The 22967-nt window shown below is 36.6% G+C and overlaps 1 protein-coding gene across 1 annotated transcript in view; it reads left to right on the forward strand.

The window, feature by feature from the left end:
• The first annotated feature begins 711 nt into the window (after positions 1-711).
• The window catches only part of LOC100716266 (olfactory receptor 1L8), a 33732-nt gene continuing 11476 nt past the window's right edge, over positions 712-22967 (forward strand). The window contains 1 exon segment of the mRNA XM_013153328.2: positions 712-1208. Coding sequence (XP_013008782.2) covers positions 712-1208 — 497 coding nt within the window.

The raw sequence follows: 22967 nt of genomic DNA on the forward strand, positions 1-22967 counted from the left end.
CTTAGCCGTATGTGGGTCATTCTCTAAAATAGACCATATATTAAATCACAGAACATATTTAAATAAATATGATAAATAAATAAATAAATAAATAAAAGAGTTCAAATTATCCCTTACATATTATCAGATCATAGCACTTTGAAATTAGAATTTAATGATAAAAGATACTGCAAAAATCCCACAAACACATGGAAACTGAATAACACACTATTGAGTAATCAGTGAGTCACAGAAGCAATTAAAGAAGAAATTAGACAATACCTACAAAGCAAATGAAATTACAAATACAACTTACTGAAATCCATGGGATGCAATGAAAGCCGTCCTCAGAATAATTTTTAAAGTACAGAGACAGAATAGAACTTGGAAAGATTTTTCACTTAATATCACATTTCTAAGACACTGGGAGGTTTGCAGAAGTAGCTGGAAATTACAGCAAATTACAGGGTTACCTCTCTCTGAGACAATGAAAAAATGCCAATAGATCCTGCTTCTCTTCCATATCAAACTCTTTTCTCTATTGGAAAATTCTCTCAGTTTATAAGCAACCTAGTTTTAAATGGCATTTAGTAAGGATACTGTAATCCAGACCGACACTGTTACACAGTATTCACTTGGAGAAAGGAGCTTGTTTTTATCTGCCTGCTGTAAATCACACTTATTTGCTTCTGCTTTCTTCCTTCTCCTTCCATTCCCAGCAGAAAGAAGACCATGAGGAGGGGAAACCAGAGCAGCATGTCTGAGTTCCTCCTCCTGGGGCTCCCCATCTGGCCAGAGCAGCATGCTGTGTTCTTTGCCCTGTTCCTGGTCATGTACCTGACCACAGTGCTGGAGAACCTGCTCATCATCCTGCTCATCAGACTGGACTCCCGCCTCCACACCCCCATGTACTTCTTCCTCAGCCACTTGGCTTTCACTGATGTCTCCTTTTCATCTGTCACTGTCCCGAAGATGCTGAAGAATATGCAAACTCAGGACCAATCCATCCCTTATGCAGGATGTATAATACAGATGTATTTTTTCATATTTTTCACTGATCTCGACAATTTCCTTCTCACGGCAATGGCATACGATCGATATGCAGCCATCTGTCACCCCCTCCACTACACCAGCATCATGAGAGAGGAGTGGTGTATCCTATTAGTAACCATTTCCTGGGTCCTGTCCTGCACTAGTGCCCTGTCTCACACCCTCCCCCTGGCCCAGCTGTCCTTTTGTGCTGACCACAGCATCGCCCATTTCTTTTGCGACCTTGCTGCCCTACTCAAGCTTTCGTGCTCAGACACCTCTATCAATGAGTGGGTCATTTTCACAGTAGGAGTGGCAGTCATTACTGTACCACTAATATGCATCTTGATCTCTTATGGCCATATTGGGGCCACCATTGTGAAAGTTCCATCTACCAAAGGGATGTGCAAAGCCTTGTCCACTTGTGGATCCCACCTCTCTGTAGTATTTCTCTATTATGGCACAATTATTGGACTTTATTTCTTCCCCTCATCTAGTACCTCCAGTGACAAGGCTATAGTTGCTTCTGTGATGTACACAGTGGTCACTCCATTGCTGAATCCCTTCATTTATAGCTTAAGGAACAGAGACATGAAGGGGGCCCTGGAGAAATTCTTCAACAGGGCAACAATTTCATCTCAATAACAATTTTTCTTCTTTCAAAAACCATATTTATTCACCTATTTTCAAATGCTAGAGCTCCAGCCTTTGGCCCAGCATGGACTAAGTGCTCAATAAATATTTGATGACTTGAATTGCATTCTGTTATGGTTATTCGCTTTCCTTTGCAACTCTAGGGTAAAGTTGAAATTTTGAGTTAATATTACTGATTATTTCTCTTGTCTATTAGTTTCAGAAGTTATGTTATAGTAGTACTTAAATGTTTATTTCCTGGAAAAGTATTAATTATTGTGAAATGTTGCAAGATGTTAGCTAACAGTATCTTCTGAACAAAGGAAATTTTCAGAATGGGGAATTTTTAAAGTATATCTTTTCTTATAACACATCTCATTCGGGACTTTTCTCACAACTTTTGTTGCCAGTATGTTTATGGTTGGTCTGCAAAATAAATAATGTAGTACTTTTTATTGCATCAAGAATTGCCACCATTATGAGTTCAGCTGCTCTGCTTAAAGAAGTCTTCTCCTTTAGATGACAAAAACTGATCACCATTTAAGACTACAGGAACCTTCTAACAACTGTGACTCTTCCTGACTGTACTTGTGAGTCTCAGCCAAGACAGAGACTCAGCTCAGGTATTGAATGAGACAGAGAAGAAAATCACCCATAGCTTAGAGCCGTCTGTCGCTGCCACTGAAATTGGTCCCCACCCCCGCTTGCTCATTTCGTCTCTTCATTACCTGTCTCCCTGTAAATTATTTTCACCAGCTTAGCAACTCTGTTTATTTTAATCAACCTTGATGGCTTTTATTTACTTACTTTATTTCATTATTTTTATATTTATCAGTACAATTTAGATATCCATAATGATTCACTCACCATAGGGAATTCACCTGTACAAGATACGTCTTCATTCCTCATTCTTTCCCATTCCCTTCCCCTCCCTTCAACCTCTCTTTCCTTCCTTCCTTCCAAAGCTATGTTTCCACTTTATCTTTCTTTCCACATTTTTTCTTTTCCTTTCCTCCTTTTCTCCCTCCCTTCTGGTTCCCCTTTCCTTTCTAATAATTTCTATTATACATTTTGGTTCTTATTCAACTTTCAGTTTCTCACACCAGAGAGACAATTAGATGTTTACACCTGTGTCTGGTTTATTTCATTTTAGAGTATGGTCTTAAATTGCACCCATTTTTCTATAAATGTCTCAATTTTATCTCTCTTTATGGCTGAATGATACTTCATTATATAAATAAAGCCATCTTTCTTTATCCATTTATTAGTTTGTGGGCATTTGAGTTGTTTTCAAGATTTACGTTTACAAACTGTGCTGCTAAAATCATAGGTGTGCATGTATCACTATGGTACAATGCTTCTAATTCTTCTGGGAAGATAACAAGAAGATACCAAGAAGGAGAGGAATAGCTGGGTTGAATGGGACCTAGTGTTTGAGGAATTGCTACACTGATTTTCACACTGGTTGCACCAGTCTACACTCTGACCAACAGGGCATAAGGGTTTCTTTTTCCCCATATCACTGCCAGCATTTGTTATTGGTTGATTTCTTGATAATAGCCGTTTTTTCTGGTGTGAAAAGAATCTCAGTGTTGTTTTAATTTGCATCTCTTTAATGACTAATACTGTTGAACATTTTTTCAGATATTTATTTGCTGTTTGTTTTTCTTTATTTGACAAGATGCTCATTATGGGATTGGGTTTCTAATTTTGAAACATCTGATTTTTTCCAATTCTTTATGTTCTAGATATTAGTCTTTCATCTGAGGAACAACTCGATAAAATTTTTTCTCACTATATGTGTTGTCTTTTGACTCTGCTGAGATTTATTTTTTGCTGTGCCAAAGGTTTTCAATAAGATGAGATCCCAGTTGTTGGCTCTTTGTAGAATTTCCCATGCAGTATTATTTGCAGTATATTTCCCAAGGTTTTGTTCATGAAGTCATTGTCTATATTTACATCTTCAACAGTTCTATTGATTCTCTCTTCCAGCAGATCCAGTGTTTCGGCTTTATTATTTAAATCTTTAATCCATTTTGATTTTAGAATAGTATATGGTGATATTCATGGTTATAGCTTTAATCTTTGGCATGTGGAAAGTCAGTTTTTTCAGCACCATTTATTAAAGAGGCTACCTTTCTTCCAGTGACTGTTTGGCCCCTTTGTCAAAAGTAAGGTAAATGAGTAGATTTGAAGTTGTTTCTGGCTTTCAATCTGTTCCACTGATCATCAGGGTTTGTTTTGTTTTTTAACCAGTATCATGCTGGTTTTTTTCATAGTAGCTTTGTAGTATAATTTCAAGTCAGGAACTGTGATGCCTTCCACTTTGCCTTTGTTGCCTAGATTTTGTTTTGTTTTGTTTTGCTTTGTTTTTTGCTGTTATATGTCTCTTCTGGTTTCAAATGAATGTTAGGAATCTTCTCTAGCTCTATGAGGTATGCTAATGATATGCTGATTGGGACTGCATTAAATCCATATAAGAATTTTGGAAGTATGACCATTTTCAGTATGTTGTTTCTTCCTACCCAAGCCAAGGAATATCTTTCCATTTTCTGATAACCTCTGTAATGATTGATACATTGTGTCAACGTGAGACATTTAGAAGCTTAGCTAAATAACACAGCATTTCTAAATTCTAAGGGGTAGAGGACATGCCCCAAGTGGTTGTTTATGCTCCAGTATGTTGTAATACTTGATTCATTGTGTCAATTTGAGAAATTTAGAAATTTAACTAAGTGACTCAGCAGGGAGCCAGAGTCCTCACTTTGTAAACATCCTGAGTCTGTGCAAGAGGAGGGCATCCAGATGGTGTGGGTATAAAGGACCCAGTCTAGGGTGGGTAGCCTGCATGCAACATAAGGAAGGAAAAGAGGCTTGTTTACCTTCTTTTTGCTCTTGTTGTTTTTACTGTCTTCAGCTGCTGCGAATGGTTTTCCCTCAACCATGCCACTCTGCTTTGGAACCAGCTGATTATAGACTGAAACCTTTACAAACTGTGAGCTAAATAAACCTTTCTTTCCTTAATTTTGGGTGCCAGGTATTTTGTCTCAACAACAAGAGAAAAGTAACTAAGACATGCTCTTTGATTTTTCTTTTTCAGATTACTGTAGCTTTCAGTGTGGAGATCTTTTTCTTGCCTTGTTAGATTGACACCTAAAATTTATTTTTTGATGCTATTGTGAAAGGGCTTGTATCTCTAATTTCCCTCTCAGTGAGTTTCTTATTTGTGTATGAGGATCTCCTTCTACATCATATTTTATTCCGTACCCACTTTTAGTGTTTCTACCCACTTAGAAATGTTTCTTTGGGTATGCACTCAAGGACAAAAAGAATCAGAATCACAAACACCTCTGATACTTCATATCATGTAGATGTAAGAGAAGAGTGTTCAGGAAAGACAGATCTCAGTTGTAGCCCTCACTTCTAGAATAGTGGTTGTGTATTCTCAGACAATTCATCTAACTCCTCCAATCTTTAATTTCTTCTTGTGTGTAGAGTTGGAAAATTTATAAAACACTTAGCAAGTTTTTTATTCAGTAATAAATGCAGCCTCATCCTACAACAGACTAAGAATGTTTAAAGTTATTTTTGAAGCCTTCTTCATCAGAGGTAAGTTTTGGCATATAATTTGTAGAGGTACTCCAGAGTTGTGACCATAGGCAGCATGAAACATTAGATTTTCAATTCAAAGGTAATAAGTGGTATACACTAACAAAAAGAACTTTGTTATGTTTATGTTACGTTTTGCCAATGCCCAAGTTATATGACCAAATTACCTGTTAATTCCCTTTGCAAACTCAACTATTTTCTACAACCAGGCACCTTGGGGCACCGACCACATTGTTAATAGCTGTAGCTTTGTCATAATGTTCTGTATGCACCATCTTCCTAGGTGACCTAATTGATACGCTAACCATTGTTCCCCTCTGCAAAAGACAGATGTTATTCAAAACCAAGGATAAACATAGCACATGATGTAGAACAGAGTACAAGGTTATTAACAATGGTTATCAACGTTGTCTCTTGTTTCCTTAAAAAGAATTATCTATCTCATTAGATATTATAAAGTTGGACAAAACAGTAGAGAACAAGACCAATAAAACTTAGGCATTGTAAACATTACAGTACTTCCAAAGGAGACAATAGTCAAACCAGAATGGGCATCTTAGTGAATCTTATTGCCTTCAAAGTAGTTGCCTATACCCTCAAACTTGATACTATGGCACAGAATGGAACAGAGTCTAATCAGTCAAAACAAGATCGTGGGAGTATTACAGGACTTCCAAAAAAGTAATAAGAACTAAGGAGTAATAAAATCCAAAATGTGTAAATTTTGTTGTAAAAAAGAGAGGGAGGAAAAAAAAAGAGCTCTAATGGATATAACAGCAAGTGTGTTTAGGGGTGTTAAATAGCTGACTATATTAATGTTTTTGGATCATTGAACACAGCTGTTTGCAGTCTCTCTGTTTGAATGTCTACTTTGTATTCTTTGATACTGTGATGTGAGCAACTATTTCCAAGATGATAATATGTAATCTATTAATAGGTGATTTCTTACTGTTATGTGTTTTTTTTTGTAGTTCTGTATTATGTGTAACCTTACACCACTTTGTTTTGTTTTGTGTTTTTCTCTTTTTCCTCTTAAAAAAAAAAGACAGATGTTATCTAAAATGAAGTGCTAAAATTAGTTGACAAAGGATTGTAAATTCCTGTGAGACCGCTCCATCCTCTGCAAAGGGAAACAAAGGTCTTTCTCATTCCTTAGCAGATCAAGGATTTTCTCATTTCCTGATCCATGCCCATAAACCCCTTACTTTGTAAATCGTATTTGCTAAAATGTCTGTGAAAGTTTTAAGCCAGACACACAGCCTTGCAAACTCGAACTGCACTGTGTCACTGGTGTCAGGTTAAATAAAACAGCACTTCCTTTTCTTTTAAAAAACATCTTGGCCCATTTTTGGACACCATTTTGTTTTTAGGGTACAAGATTGGGGGCTCATTTTTTGGGGTACAAGAATAAGCTTTCTGAGGACACAGCAACACATTTGCTCTGACTTGAACTAGAACCAAATGATTAAAAAGGACAATGGATGACTAGTTGATGGATAGGGAAATGAGAAAAGACAGATCAGAAGACAATCTTGCCTGTCTACTTGTCTAATATTCACTCAAGAATTGAACCTTGACCTGGAGCCAACGAAGCTATCCTTTAGTATCTGAGGTTTCTCCACAGGACAGAAGTCTCCCCCATTCCCTGGCTTACCATTTTGCTTATAAGCTTAGTCACAGTCAGCTCCAAAGTCAAAATCTGAGCAGGGATGGAACCTTCCTTGCAGGTTTAGGCAAAGTATTCATTTCTTAGCCTGGATGCATCCATAAACTGCTGCAAACTCTACCTCTGCTGTGCTGATGCTGACTATAGGATGGGGGCTGCTCAGTTTTCTCACCTGCACTCCAGTTCTTTTGTTTGGATTCCTGAGGTTCTGCCTGGTCCTGTCAAGCCCATCCTCCACAGAGGTCAGCACTATTGGTCAAATTTTTAGCCAAGGATTGGTGACACTCCTTGAGTGGATTTTTCTCAAGAAATGGGAAGCCCTTTTGCCTGTTGGGTGGTGTTTTATCATCACCTGCTCTTCTAGTCCACCTCATCCTCTAGACTGGTTTTCCTTGGTTGTGGACAGACCAAAGCACATTGCTATGTTTCATATTGATTTAAATATGTACATATGAGGTGTGATCAAAACATGCAGCACGTTTAAATTTTTAAAATTTTATTACAGTAAAAGTCACATTGCTATTAATTCCCCCTCAAAAAATCACCCTCTCTTCAAACACACTTATTCCCATCCTTCTTGCCACTTTCTGAAGCAGTTCTGGAAGTCTTCTTTAATGAGTGTCTTCACATGGTCTGACTTTAAAAGAAATACTGAGAATGATGCTTTCAAGTGGCATCCAAAGTAAAGGCGAGTTTGTGAAGATGCTACTGCGTGTCCTCACTCATCTTACTGTGGGCCTGGCATAGTGCAACTATGGCTCTTCCCCAAAGTCATTGACCTCCAAAAGTAGCATTTTGGATCAATTCAGGGCATTAAGGCAGCCAAAACAGCAGAACAAAAGACATAAAAGAGGACTTCAAGGATTGTTCCAGAAAGTGACAAGAACCTTGGGATAAATATGTTTGAAGTGACAGAAGTATCTTGAGGGAGATTAATGGCAACATGACTTTTAATGTCTACATATGTTCAGATCACATCTCATAAAACATCTGAAATCATACTGGAAGTATATGATTTTCTTGACATGTTTTGCTTCAGTCATGGTAGGGTGAAGTTTCATGGTCTTACCCTATGAAGCATTGCCTTGAGGTTAGAATAAAGTATGTAGCATTTTTTTAAAACTCACAGTACCCCCCCCCCACCAAAAAAAACCACTTTTAGGTTCAGTAACACCAAAAAAACCTCACAGTTCCTGGGATGGCAGTGCCAGGAAGCAGAGAATAAGTTCACACTCTACTCTCAATCCATTATCCCCCAGGCAGCAGACTTGCCTTAGGACACATACATAGCTACCTTCTCCTAGCCCCTTGAAAAGAAAGTTTTGTGCTAATATTGTTTGGATACATTATTGTGCCTGTATCTTGTCTTTGAAATAACTACTACAAAGTCAACAATATGCAATGGATCAACTATTGTAACTGGCCTATTAAACTGTTTTGAAACTCGGTTTCATTGTTATGTTTAATGTGTGTGTGTGTGTGTGTGTGTGTGTGTGTGTGTGTGGTATTAGGAATCAAATTTCAGATCTCGCACTTGCAAGGCAGGTGCCTCACTACTGAACCACATCTCTGTCTCTGGCCTCTACTTTTTTTCTCTTTCAAATTAAAAATAAAAAAAAAAATAAACACACACACAAATGTATAGTGTATACACAAGTTTAAAAATATTACTGGAGGTTGGTAATTATTGACATTAAAAGTGACTGCATCTTTCTTACAAGTTAACATTAATTATTTCAAAATGTGACCATAGCAGACAGTGAAGGTGCACATGTCCAATACCAGCACTCTGGAAGGCCATGGGTAGTTTACAAAGTTATCGAGACTCAAATACAGAATTAAAAAAATAAAAAATGTTAAAAATGTAGCTCAAGGTTAAGATCCTGGAGTCCAATTCCCAGTACTACAAAAATATATAAATAAAGTACAAAGAACAATAAAACAATCTTTCTTACAGAAGAGGAATCATAGAATTCTAGACCTTGCATTATATTCTTAAAATTAAACCATAATCATCCTGTTTGGTCATAGAATGGGAAGTGCAAGAGGATCTAGTAAAGAATTAAATTCACTTTGCTTTTGAAGAAAAACAATGCCATGAGTATTGCATTGATTAGTGTCTATAAATCCAATATGTTTTTGGAGGGAGAAGCTACAAAGAAATCATGAGTAATCATCTATACATCTATGTACATATATAGAGATACATACATTTATTTGTTAGTAAGAATAAAAAGAGTTAGGGGCTAGGGATTTAGCTCAGCAGCATAAGCGCCTGCCTTGCAAGCAGGCAGTCATGAGTTCGATCCCTGGTACCAATAGAAATGAAAAAGACAAAAAAAAAAAAAAAAAAGAAGAAGAAGAAAGAGAGTTAATATATACATATATAAAAATTTATTTGCCAATAAAAATAAAAAGAGAATATCAGAAAACAGTTATACTTTCACTGTTTTATAGATTCTGTCACTCAGTAACCATTTAGCAAGTTATCTGTTTCATTCCAGGCAACATGCCTACCCTTTATCATGAAGAACAGGAAGACCTGGCCTCCACCTAAACAAAGCAGCTCATGTTCTAGTAGAATAAAGACAAGCTGAAAAAGTGAAGGAGAGCATGGTAGTACACATCTGTCATTCCAACTCCTAGGGAGGCTAGGATATAAGGATTGCAAGTTTAAGAAGAACTTGAAGAAATTAGTGAGACTGTTTCCAAAAATAAAATTAAAAGAACTGAGGATGTCAAATACTTATTTATGTGACATATACAAGACCTTGGATTCAATCCCCAGTACATCAAATAAAAAAATTCTTGACAGGTCTCGCCACTGCCTGCTGGGCTTGGTGGACTCTGGAGTTCTGGGCCTGCCAGCGCCATCAGTTGCAGAGTGTAAGCAGCCTGGGGTGAGTGTCCCTGCAACATTCCCTGAGCCCAGCTCATTTGGGATCTTCACTCGGCCCCGGACAAGGAACTTTGCAGCTTCCTGTTGCACTGGACCAGCTCAGCGGGTCTTGAGCCAGCCTGCCCCTACCCCAGTGACCCACTCTCCATCTGGGAAACTGAGTGGCCAGAGTCCCAGGAGCTGAGAGCATAGAAGAGGATTTCCAACAGGCCCTGGGGAAGCCTTGGAATAACACTGAAAACACAGAAATATAGAAAAATGACAAACTGAAACAACAAATTACAATCTGAAACCTCCATCCCATCTGAAGAAACCCAAGGAGCTATGTACATAGAAGAAAATATATGCCATACACCTAAAATATTGGACATAATAGCAACTGAAATAAAGAAGCAACTCTGGGAAGCTTTAAAGGAATTCAAACTAGAAATAATCTCCCAGGTAAAAGAAGAAATGATAAAAGAAATGAAAGAGATGCTGAACATATCTAAAGAAGACACAGTTAAAAAATTGAAGGAACTAAACAAAAAGGTAGAATCTCTGGATGAACAATATAAGAAACAAACAGAATACATAAAGCAGATGCACAGAGATATACAGGAAATCAAACATTCCATTGAAAGTTGTAAAAACCACCTCAATGAAAGTGAAGATAGAATTTCAGACCTCAAAGACAAGATTGAAACTAGTGATCAGGAAAGGAAAGATCTTTTTAAAATAACAAGGAATCAGAAAATAACAATTCAACAGCTGCAAGATGATGCAAAGAAAAACAACATAAGATTTATAGGAATAAATGAAAAAGAAGGGGAAAACATAAAGGATGTCAAGAGGATATTCAGAGAAGTAATAGCTGAAAATTTCCCAAACATGACATTGGAAACTGATATCAGGATCAGTGAAGCATACAGAACTCCAAATACCCATAACCAAAATAAAACTACACCCAGACATATAATAATCACCATCCCAGATATTCAACAAAAGAATAGAATATTAAAAGCTGTAAAAGAGAAAAGACAAATCACCTATAAAAAGAAACCTATCAGAATCACAGCAGACTTCTCAGTACAAATAATAAAGTCAAGAAGAGCATGGAGTGAAGTATTTCAGATCCTAAAGGAAAATGATTTCCAACCTAGGCTGATGTACCCTGAAAAATTGTACTTCAAAATGGGTGGAGAAATAAGATACTTTCATGACAAAGAACAGCTGAAGAACTTCATGATCACCAAGCCAACCCTGCAAAGAATACTGAAAGACACTTAGACACCCTTAGGAAAAAACCACTAAGAAAAACAAACAAACAGAACAGACAGATAAAGATGCAACAGCAGAAAGATAACATGACAACAATAAACCAGCATATAACAGTTATAACCATTAATGTAAATGGTCTCAGTTCACCAATTGAAAGAAACAGACTGGCTAATGGATCAAAAAATGACATCCAATCATATGCTGTCTACAAGAAACCCATCAAACCCAAAAGGATATTCACAGATTGAAAGTCAAAGGATGGAAAACAGTATTTCATGCAACACAAACAAAACAAAAAACAAAAAATGCAGGGGTAGCTATTCTGTTTGCAGACAATAAGAACTTCAAACCAATAGTGATCAGAAGAGATAAAGAAGGTCATTACATATAGGTTAGGGGAAAACTTCAAGAGGAAGCAATAAAAATCTTAAATATATATGCATGAAATTCCAGAGCACTTAGTTATATATAACAAGTATTAACAGAAATGAAAAACCAAATTGTCAGTACCAAAATTATAAAAGAGACCTTAACACACCATTGACACCAAGAGACAGATCAACCAAACAGAAAATCAGCAAAGAAATAACAGAACTGAATCACAAAAATCAGCAAAAAAATAACAGAACTGAATCACACTTGTGAACAAATGGACTTGATAGACATATACACAGTGTTCCATCCAACGACATCAGAATACATATTCATCTCAGCAGTACATGGGTCTTTCTCTAAAATAGACTATATATTAGCTCTCAGAACATATTTAAATAAATGCAAAAGAGTTGAAATTATCCCATGCATATTACCAGATCATAGCACCATGAAATTAGAAATTAATGATAAAAGATACTGCAAAAATCCCACAAACACATGGAAACTGAATAACACACTCTTGAGTAATCAGTGGGTCACAGGGAAAATTAAAGAAGAAGTTAAACAATACCTACAAACAAATGAAATTACAAACACAACTTACCGGAATCTGTGGGATGCAATGAAAGGTATCGTCTGAGGAAAATTTAATGCATTGAGTTCCCATATCAGGAAAACACAATGAATACATTAAATAATGTGATGTTACACGTCAAACATCTAGAAAAAGAAGAGCGAGTCTAGCCCAAAGGCAAAAGAAGAGAGGAAATTATAAAAAATCAGAGTGGAAATTAATGCAATACAGACTAAGAAAACAACCCAAAGAAACAATGAATCAAAGAGTTGGTTCTTTGAAAGAATAAATTAAATTGATAAGCCTCTAGCCAACCTTATTAAAAATAGGGAAGAAAAGCTCAATTCATGCAATAAGGAATGAAAAAAATAAAATCACTGCAGACTCTGTAGAAATACAGAAGATCATCAACACCTATTTTGAAAACCTCTACTCTCAAAGGTTTGATAACACAGAACAGACAGATTCCTAGAAACATATGAAATACCAAAGCTAGGTCAAGAAGATGTAAAACTGCTGAATAACCAAATTTCTATTAATGAAATTGAAAATGAAATTGTCTTTACCTACAAAAAGGAACCCAGGCCCAGACGATACACTGCAGAATTCTACAAGAAATACAAAGAAGATCTAATGCCGACACTCCTCAAACTCTTCAATGAAACTGAAAGGGAAGCAATCCTTCCTAAGTCATTCCTGGAAGCAAATATTACTCTAGTACCAAAACCAGAGAAAGACCAACTAAAAAAAGAGAACGATACACCAATCTCCCTAATGAACACAGATGCAAAAATCCTAAAAAAAATATTGGCAAATAGGATGCAGCAAATCATCAAGAAGATTATACACCATGATCAAGTGGGGTTCATCCCAGGCATGCAGCGATGGTTCAACGTATGTAAATCAATAAATGTAATTCACCATATCAATAGAGCTAAAAGTAAGAATCACATGATCATTTCTATAGATGCAGAAAAAGCTTTTGATAAGATCCAACATTCATTTATGATAAGAACCTTAGAGAAAATTGGAATAGATGGTCTTTACTTCAATATAATAAAGGCCGACAGTCAGTATCATACTAAATGACCAAAAACTTAAGGCCTTTAGTTTGAAATCAGGCACACAACCAGGATGTCCCTTATCACTGCTCCTACTTAATATAGTACTGGAAATGCTACCAGAGCAATTAGACAAGAGAGAGAAATAAAAAGGGTAAATATAGGAAAAGAAGAAGTTAAATTATCATTATTTGCAGATGACATGATACTCTACATAAAAGACCCCAAAATGACATTAAAAGACTCTTAGATATAATAAATAAATTTAGTAATGCACCTGGATACAAAATCAATACTCAAAAATCAATAGCATTCGTACACACTAACAACAAAACCACAGAGAGAGAAATAAGAGAAGCTACACCCTTCACCCTAGCAACTAAAAAAGTGAAATATTTAGGAATCATTCTCACGAGAGAAGTTCAAGATCTATATAGGGAAAATTATAATACACTGAAAAAGAAACTGAAGATGATCTCAGAAAATGGAAAGACATGACCTGCTCATGTATAGGCGAATAAATATTGTGAAAATGGCCATTCTCCCAAAATGGTTATAGAATTATAATGCAATCTCAATAAAAATACCATCAACATATTGCATAGATCTCAAATAATCAATAGTAAAATTCATCTGGAACTAGAAGAGACGTAGAATAGCAAAGACAGTTCTAAGCAGCCAAGGCAAGGCAGGAGGCATCATAATCCCTGACTAGAAGTTATACTACAAAGCAACTGTAGTAAAATCAACATGGTACGGGAATCAAAACAGAGCTGAAGATCAATGGAATAGATTAGAAGATACAACCACAACTACAAACACATTCAACCACCTTATCTTTGATAAAGGGCCAAACACGTATACTGGAAGAAGGACAGTCTCTTTAATAAATGGTGCTGGAAAAACTGGCTCTCCATATGCCGAAAACTAAAACTAGACCCATGCCTATCACCATGTACTAAATTAAAATCTAAATGGATCAAAGATCTAAATACTAAAACAGAAACACTAAATTTATTGGAAGACAAATTGGGTAAAAACTTTGAAGACATAGGAGTAGGCAGAAAATTCATTAACAGGACTCAAACCGCATGGGAAATACTTCCCAGAATCAATAACTGGGATCTGCTCCTATTAAAAAGTTTATGCATGTCAAACGAAATCTCCAGTATAAAGAAAATCTGCAAACTGGGAAAAAAACTTAGTAACTCTTCCTCAGACAAAGGGCTTTCATCTAAAACATATAAAGAATTTTTTAAAAATCAGACCCCCAAAATTCAAAGATCCAATCCAAAAATGGGTATCTGAGATGAATACACACTTCTCAGATGAATAAATACAAATGGCAAATAAATACATGAAAATGTTCATCATCATTACTCACTAGAGAAATGCAAATTAAAAGCACACTGAAATTCTATCTCACTCCTGAAAGAATGGCCAGAATCAAGAAAACTACCAACAACAGATGCTGGAGAGGCTGTGCAGAAAAAGGAACTCTTCTGCACTTTTGGTGGGAGTATAGAGTGGTGCAACCATTGTGGAGGTCAGTCTGGAGATTTGTCAAAAAGCTGGGATTGGAAGTCCATTTGTTCCAGCTATTCCACTTCTAGGCATATTCCCAGAAGGACTGAAAGCATCGTACCACATTGATACATGTGCACCCATGTTTATAGCAGCACAATTTGTAATAGCCAGATCTTGGAAACTAAGTGTCCATCAACTGAGGAACGGATAAAAAAAATGTGGTGTTTTTATACAATGGAGTACTACTCCGCTATAAAGAACGATCACATTGAGATATTTATAAATAAATGAGTGCAGCTTGACACCATACTCATAAGTGAAATAAACTCACATGTATAAATACCAAATAGTTTCCCTAGTGTAAGAAATGATAAGAATACATATAAGAATGTGATGATCATGATTCCCCATTATATTGCTTTGAAGCCTTATAATGTTTTCATTCATTAATTGGAATGGTTTTATTCTGGGTTGTTTGATTTTATTGTCTGTGATGGTATGAACAGCTATTTTGAAGAAAACAAGACATCATAATAGCTAGTGCTGATTTAATATCATCTTGTTTTGAAGTCCCATCAAGCTTTTATTATTCTGTCTTCATCAGTCTTATCATGTTGTATCTTATTGGATTTTATTATATGTGATAGTACAAATAAAAAATTTTATAGACCAGAGATAACATAGAAACCATTGTTCATTTTCTGTTAGTTGGTTCTAAACACCCTGTGATAATTTCATTTTCTTGAATGGTTTTATTCTCTTGAATGGTTTTACATTGTGTTGATATGTTTGATGCTATAGTATATAAAGTTACACTCAAGTATTTCAAGGAAAGACACTATGGTAACTACTGTTATGTCTGGTTATCTTGTGGTGAAACACTATGTTGTTTAAATTGTTCTGTTCTAACCTGTGCTGTTGTGTTGTTATGTCCTCTTTTATCTCAATCTCCTTGTATTTATTTATTTATTCTTAATTAAGAGAAAAAATAAATAGTAGGATATATTATAGTAACCATTTTGATTTCCTGTTAACTTGATTTGAAGCCCTGTATTGTGCTCACCATCTTGTTTTGACTGATTTTACTCTATTCTGTTTTGCTTGATAGTATCAAGTTTGAGGGTATAGTCAACTACTTTGAAGACAATAAGATTCACTATGATTCCCATTCTGGTTTGACTATTATCTTCTTTTGAAGTTCTGTAATTTCTCCAATGTTTCGAGTTTATTGGTTTTGTTCTTTACTGTTTTGTTCAATTTCGTTACAACCGATGACATAGGCAATTCATTTTAAGATAGCAAGAAGCCTTATAGTAACCATTGTTGATCACCTTGTATTCTGTTTTACCATCATGTACTAAGTCCATCGTTTTGATTTGACTGACTCTGTTTTGTTTTGTCACATTTGGTTTTATTCTCTTCCAAAAAAGTAATAAGAACTGTGGGAGTAATAAAACCCCAAATATGTAATTGTTATTGTAAAAAAAAGAGGAAAAGAAAGTGCTCAAAGGATATAACTACATGTATATTTAAGTGTGTAAGATAGATAACCATGTTACCAAGTTTTTGTTGAATCATTGAACAGAACTGTTTGCAGTCTCACTGTTTGAATGTCCACTTTGTATGCTTTAATTTTGTAACTTGAACAACTATTTCTAAGATGACAATATGTAGTCTATTAATCAGTGATTTCTTACTGTTTATTTTTTGAAATTCTGTGTTAGTTGTACCCTTTTTCTGTTTTGTTTTTTTTTTCCTCTTTACATAAAAAATTCTCCCCCTGTAAACAACAAGAGTCTTCTCTTAGAAAAAGAAAGTGCTTAACATGATGATACTCCAAATAATTGCACTTGTCATAAATGAAAACTGTGTCAGGTGCTACATTAAAAAATTTACCTGAATTATCTCTTTTTATCTGCATAGTAATCCTATAAGGCATACATTAATATCATCTATTATATTACATTTGAAGAAATTGAGGCTTAGAGAAATCATATAATTGTAGACAAGAGCTCAACAGAGAATATAGTGAAAGTTTCTTGGATATCAGCAAAAACTTTACAAAATAATTCTTTTCTTGAATATTGAAGACCACTCAGGTGACACATAGTAAGGCCAATGCCAGCCTAAGCAGAAGAGACAGAGTGAATCAGAGCATTAAAATGCAGAACAAGTCGGGGAAATGTTTAGAAATGTAGTTAGGGGGCATCGAGAGAGGAATCGAGACAAGGAACCTGTAGGAAAGGAGCCACAATGTCCTGTTTAGGGATTTGGACACTGCCTTGTAATTCAGGGAGTGTCACTGACAGAGACCAGAGTTGAGAAAGAGTGTTTGAAACTGTGACTCAAATAGTGACCATGAGACTTGGAAAGCATAGTGTCAAGATGCTCAGTTAGAAAGTCATCGTACACCCAAATAACAGAGGGTGTGTGCCTGAACGAAGATCATGGCAGAAGTACACGAGACCCAAACACAGAATTAAAAAAATAAAATAAAATTTTAAAAGGCTAGAGATGTAGCTCAATGTGAAGGCCTTGGGGTCTAATTCCCAGTACTACTAAAAGCAATATAAAGAACAGTAAAGCAACTTTTCTTACAGAAGAGGAATTATAGCATTCTAGAAACAGAAGTTCTAGAATTTAAGCTAATTGATGGGAAGCAGGTTCCAGAACTAAGAGTTGCTCTTGATTTCTGGCCCTATGAACAGAAATTTGAGAATGGAACGGAGGTCTAGATTTTGAATGTTTTAATTAGGTTTAGCTGTCTTAGGGAAGTGAGGAAACAATTTGCAGACCACTTGCTTTTGCAAAAACGTTTCTAAGCCATGCAGCTCTTGCTGTGCCCACAGAGGCCCTTCGGGCAGAGGAGAACTAGAGGAAAACTAGCAAGGAAACTGCCGCCACCTCCTGCCCCTCCCACACATGGGTGAGCAGCCAGAGGCCACACAGGCTGAGATGATAATAACTGAAGCAGGGAAGTAGCCTGAAATTTATGTTATTTGACTGACTTCAAAAGCCCGGGGTTGGCAGTCTGAGCAACTATTTAGAGGATAACAATATGCAATATTGTTAAGGGATGCCAGGAAACTCTTCATCACCCACCTCTGATCCTACTAAAGTTACATATTAGCAAAATGCAAAGGGATGCCTGGGGGAAATATCTAGAAGACAACTCTGTGCAAAAGAGCAAACATTTTATTCCAGATCATTACACAAATGGAATCCTCAAGAAGTAAATAGTAGCATATGGCCCTAAATGATTGACATAGACAGCCTGGGACAGCTTGATTACATGGAAGATGCTCGATGATACTCACTAATACAGTATGGGAAGCACAAGACATTCTCGGATAGGTTGTGTCTGCAGTGAGGAGGGATGCACAGGTAGGTAGATATGGGCACGTGATCACATCAGATGTAAGAAATTAAAATTATATGGCCCTTATTTTTAAAAATATTTTTAACATTTGTGAGGTTCTTGGAGGCCAAAGAACTCTGCTGTGCATCATTTTCTCTATCTTTGCAACTAAACTGTTAGTGTCCTTTGGTCTGAAGGCAAATCTGTAGCCAGTTAAGGAAAGTTTCAGTATTCTCACCTGTGGTCCCAGAAAGGATGCTGCCATTGAACATTTCCAACCAGCACTGTGAGGCAGTGTGAGGAGCTCTAACACCAGTTTCTGGTAAAAATCCTAGCAAGTTAGTAACTTGGGCAACGAGCGTGAAAACCTAAAATTCAAATATCTTTTGAAGGGCAACTAGCTATTCTGTGTGTCCTATACTGTAACCTTTACGCTTTATTTCTTTTTTTTTTTTTTTTTTTTTTTTTTTTTTTTTTTTGTCTTTTTCCTTTTTATCGGTACTGGGGATCGAACTCATGACTGCCTGCTTGCAAGGCAGGCGCTTATGCCGCTGGGCTAAATCCCCAGCCCCTTTATTTCTTTTCTTTAACCTCCACTAATTACTATAAACAGGATAAGTGCTTCTAAATTTTTAATGATTGATAAATTAGTGTCCTAGAATGAAGAGTCGTGAAAGCAAGGATTCTGTCTTTTTCAGTGTTATATCTCTAAATCTCAGCTCGTGGCACAGGTAGTACAAATTAGCCTTAGAGAAAGAATTTTTTGAGTTAGGGGAGGGATGAAGAATGACACTAAATATTAATAACTATTACTTCTTTGCTGAACTTCTACTTATTTATCACTATACCAAACAGATGCATTCATGGTTTATCTCAGGTAATCCTCCAAGTCATCTTGTGAGATAAGAACTATTAACTATTTTATATACTAGAAAATTCAAGTTCAGGGAGCTTCAGTGACTGATGATAGTTTCTGAGTAGTGTGTGGCAGACCCCAGGCTGAAATCTGTTTGTCTGAGTCCAAGCCTATGGCTTTCATCAAGCATGCTGTCACCATACCTTTTATAGAAGAACAATAAAGTTCAAGAACTGGATAGAATCCAGAGAGTCACAAGTGTTGATCTGTGAATCAGTTTGTCAAAATAAAACAAGATATAAAAAATACAGAATCCTATTCCTCACCTCAGCAATTTGAAATTTAAATTTTCTTAACTGCAATATGGGTACTTGAATCTGGCTCACAGTTAAAAGGCTACCATTCAAATGACTGAAGTTATGGACAAAGTTTTCACTGTGATTTGCAGGAAAATGTAGTCTACACACTAGAGTACTAAGCTTCCAAACTACTATGCTGTTCACTAACCCAGCTATCTTTCCATTTTTCATTATTCAGAGTACACTCAAGAAAAATTTTTCTCTGAGTTAATAGATTTACCAAGGCATTGTTCATACTTTGACGCTAATAATTCAAATGTTAGTAAGAAGAATAACTGAGAACATTGTATATTTATCTATCCCAAATCCTACACTAAATAAAGTAACATACCTCACATTTCTACAGCTTTTTCTGAGAGATCAGAAATTGCCACAAGCGAAGTTATTCTCTCACCTCCTTTGTGTCAGGCTGAGGAATCTGATGCTTCACAACTATTAGACTGCTGATATAACACATTCTAATAACCATGTCTTGGTGACAAGGGATGATCCTAAGTCCCAAAACTTTGTGCATCTCATGAAGAGGAGGGTTGTCCAGGTTTAAAGACACCGCCATGCTTTCCTGACATGTAGATCCTGTCTTTAGCAAGTAACTCCATTAAATTTCCATTCAGGTTTCCAAGGGACAGTACCTTATTTTAGGGAAGAGAAACATCTCTTCCATCATGTACGTCAGCATATAGTGTCTTTATCAGGCTAATTCTATGGAGGATTTTCAGTCAATAGCACCAATCAGGTAACATCAGACAGAGAGAGAAGTAAAGAGAAGGGAAGAGGAGGAGAGGTGAGAGAAGAGTAAGGGAAAAGAAGAAAAAGAGGTAAGAAAGGAAAGGGAAGGAAAATGAGAGTAGAAGGAAGGCAGGCAGGAAGGAAGGAAGGAAGGCAGGTGAAGGATGAAGGAGGCAAGAAGCAGAAAGGAAGGGAAAAAGAAAAAATACAAGACAAGACTAGTTTCTCTCAGTTCATTGAAAAGAAAGCTTTGTGCTAATATTGTTTGGAGAACTTTTTATCGCCATATCTTGTGCTCTGGGTTACCATTTTGAAGAGAACAGTACATAATTTATTAATTATTGTTACCTTCCTATTGTTTGGTTTTGAAATTTGTTTTATTTTTTCTATAAAATAGGAAAGGTAGATTCTAAACTCTACATTCTCGCCATAAGGAAGGATAAAGTTAAATCATTTATAGAAACGGAAATGAATTTTTGAGGCCATAATAGCAAGTTAAATCAGAGTGAGGATGTTAAATATGACACTTTCCAAAAATATCACAGTTTCTTTAATATGAGAAAACCAGAATATAATTTGAAAAGCAAAATAAAAGAGAGTCGTAAACAGAAAAGTAGATTCTATGGAGCAGGAGAAAGAATCCGGGGAAAAGTGACAGGAGGATGGGAGAAATGAGAAACAAACATGATCAAGATAAGATAAGGTTCCTGTTTCAGTTACCCAAATTTAATGTCACTTTTATGTATTGCAAGCCTGCAGTAATATCATGCAAGTTCTGCACGATAAGCCTAGCTTTTTACCTTTCATCCTTTTCTTTCTTTACTCAAATATCTTGTGCTAGTATCTCTTGCTATCCTATTCTTTGTTTTTTCATTTCTCTGAAAGGGTTTTTCATTTCTCCAAAAGCAACCTCTCCCTTTGGCATCTAAAATGATGAATCTCCATTACTTACCTCTGATGCCTCCTCATCTGCTGTGTCACTCAACAGGTATGGGCTTGCTTGAACATGCTAAACACAATACACCAAAAGTACAAACTGCCAGCCTGCAACTGTTCCACTCAAACTTTTATGCTTCCCACCACCCTGGCTACTGGGCAGGAAGTTGGAGGGGAGCTCAGCTTCTTCCCAACAGCCTTGTGATGGGATTAATTGGCAAGAGAATTCAGGATCAAGAATAATCAATACAAGTAGCAATCAACCAGAAGCAAATCTCAGATTGCTAACTCAAAATTACAAACATAGATTAGAACAGACAAAGGGAGTGAGAAAAGCAGGCAAGGGTTCCAGATGAGGAGCCCAAGAAATTAACAAGGACTGCATGGACCAGGCAAGGAGAGGCTGCAGCTGTCAGGTAGGTTCATCATCTGGAAGAGAGATGACCAGACAGGGGTGTGTCTACACTGAATATTTCAGATAACCTGGGATAGCTCATGGTACCCAGGTATGGTTTGCACTGTGACTCACATAACCAGGTTTTCAGGAATTTTGCACTGTTTTACACTGACATTTTGAAGCCTGAACTGATGGAAGCGAGGAGCTGCCTCTTCATCCACCAGGCTAATGCCAGGAAGAGGCTGCGCAGGCTCCTCTATGGGTGCCTCCAGGCAGGGAGCCATGGGACCACATTCTCTGGAGCCTTGTTAGTGCAAACATGCATCACTGTCCAATTTCCACCATGTCTCCTGTGATATACAAAAGCAGCACAGCACTACTCTTAGAGGCGGGAAGCTCTACTTCTGCTTCTGTGTTGAGTGGTAGCATTTGAGAGTTTTGCTATTTATGTGGATTTCCAACCACAGTCTCTGGTTTAAAATGCATTTCTACACAAAGAAAGATCCTGGATTCTTGCAACAAGGTTCCTTCTGCTAAGCTCTTTCTCTGAAGAAATTCAGAAGCTCCCACAAGCAGTTTAACCTCGACAAGCAGTTTAACGGCATGAGACTGATCTTCCTTGAGAATTATCTTGCTTCTGGTTTAAGATGTATGAAACTCATATATTTCATTGCACCTCTTCCTTACACTGTACTACAAATAGTGACATTTGTGGAAAATTTTATTGACACATATCAATTCTGTAAGTTCACAGGGTTCTCTCTGAAACTTCCATACAGGCCTGTGTTATGCCTTGATCACACCCACCCTTCCCTCACCCTCTTCCTCTGCTTTTCTCCTCCCCCAGCGGTTCCCTTCCCATCCCACAACAGTCCCTCTTCCGTTTTCAGGGCTCCTTTTACTTTCCTTTTATGTTCTATGTATGAGAAAAAATATGATGCTTGTCTTTCTGAGTTGGTTTATTTTATATAACCTGATGTCCCACAGTTCCATTTGTTTTCCAATGAATGACATCCTCTCATGTTTCTCTATTGCTACTACTCCGTTGTGTATTTATTCTACATTTTCTATATCTGCACATCTGCCAATGGGCACCTAGGATGATTCAACATCTTTGCTATGGTGAACAGCAACACAGCAAACATGGGCACCCCAGGTTTCTTGTATGCTGGTTCATTTTCACCTGATGTAGAATCAGGAGTTTTTAAAGTCTAGTCATTTATCTCCGAGGGTTCTGGTTCTCACAGTTTACCTCATACTCCCTTATATAATAACTGCACTAATTCATATTCCAATCAACAGTATGAAAATTTTCCCTTTTTTCTGTATCTTTATCAACTCCTCCCTTTTGACACATCAATAATAACCAATACAGCTTGTATAAGATGAGATCTCACTGTGATTTTTCACTTCACTGATGATTAGTGTTGTTAAACCTTTTTAAAATATGTACGGGTCATTTGTATGCCTTTTCCTAAGAGGTGTCTACTGAGATAACTTTACTAACTAAAAAATTAATTAATTTTTAACTGATATAGGAAAACAACAATTACGTGTGAAAAAAGTAAATGATGTTTCAGTACATGTATACACTGTGTAATGTTAAATGAGGTAAAACATATTTATCTTGTCAGTCATCATCCTTTTATAGAAAACTTTCAAAATCCTTTCTCCTAGACTTTTGAAATATAAGGACATAATAGTTACCTATTGCTACCCT

The sequence above is a fragment of the Cavia porcellus genome, unplaced genomic scaffold (genome assembly GCF_034190915.1).
Source record: "Cavia porcellus strain 051 isolate PalLab524CR breed Dunkin Hartley unplaced genomic scaffold, mCavPor4.1 scaffold_1, whole genome shotgun sequence".
NCBI lineage: Eukaryota > Metazoa > Chordata > Mammalia > Rodentia > Caviidae > Cavia > Cavia porcellus.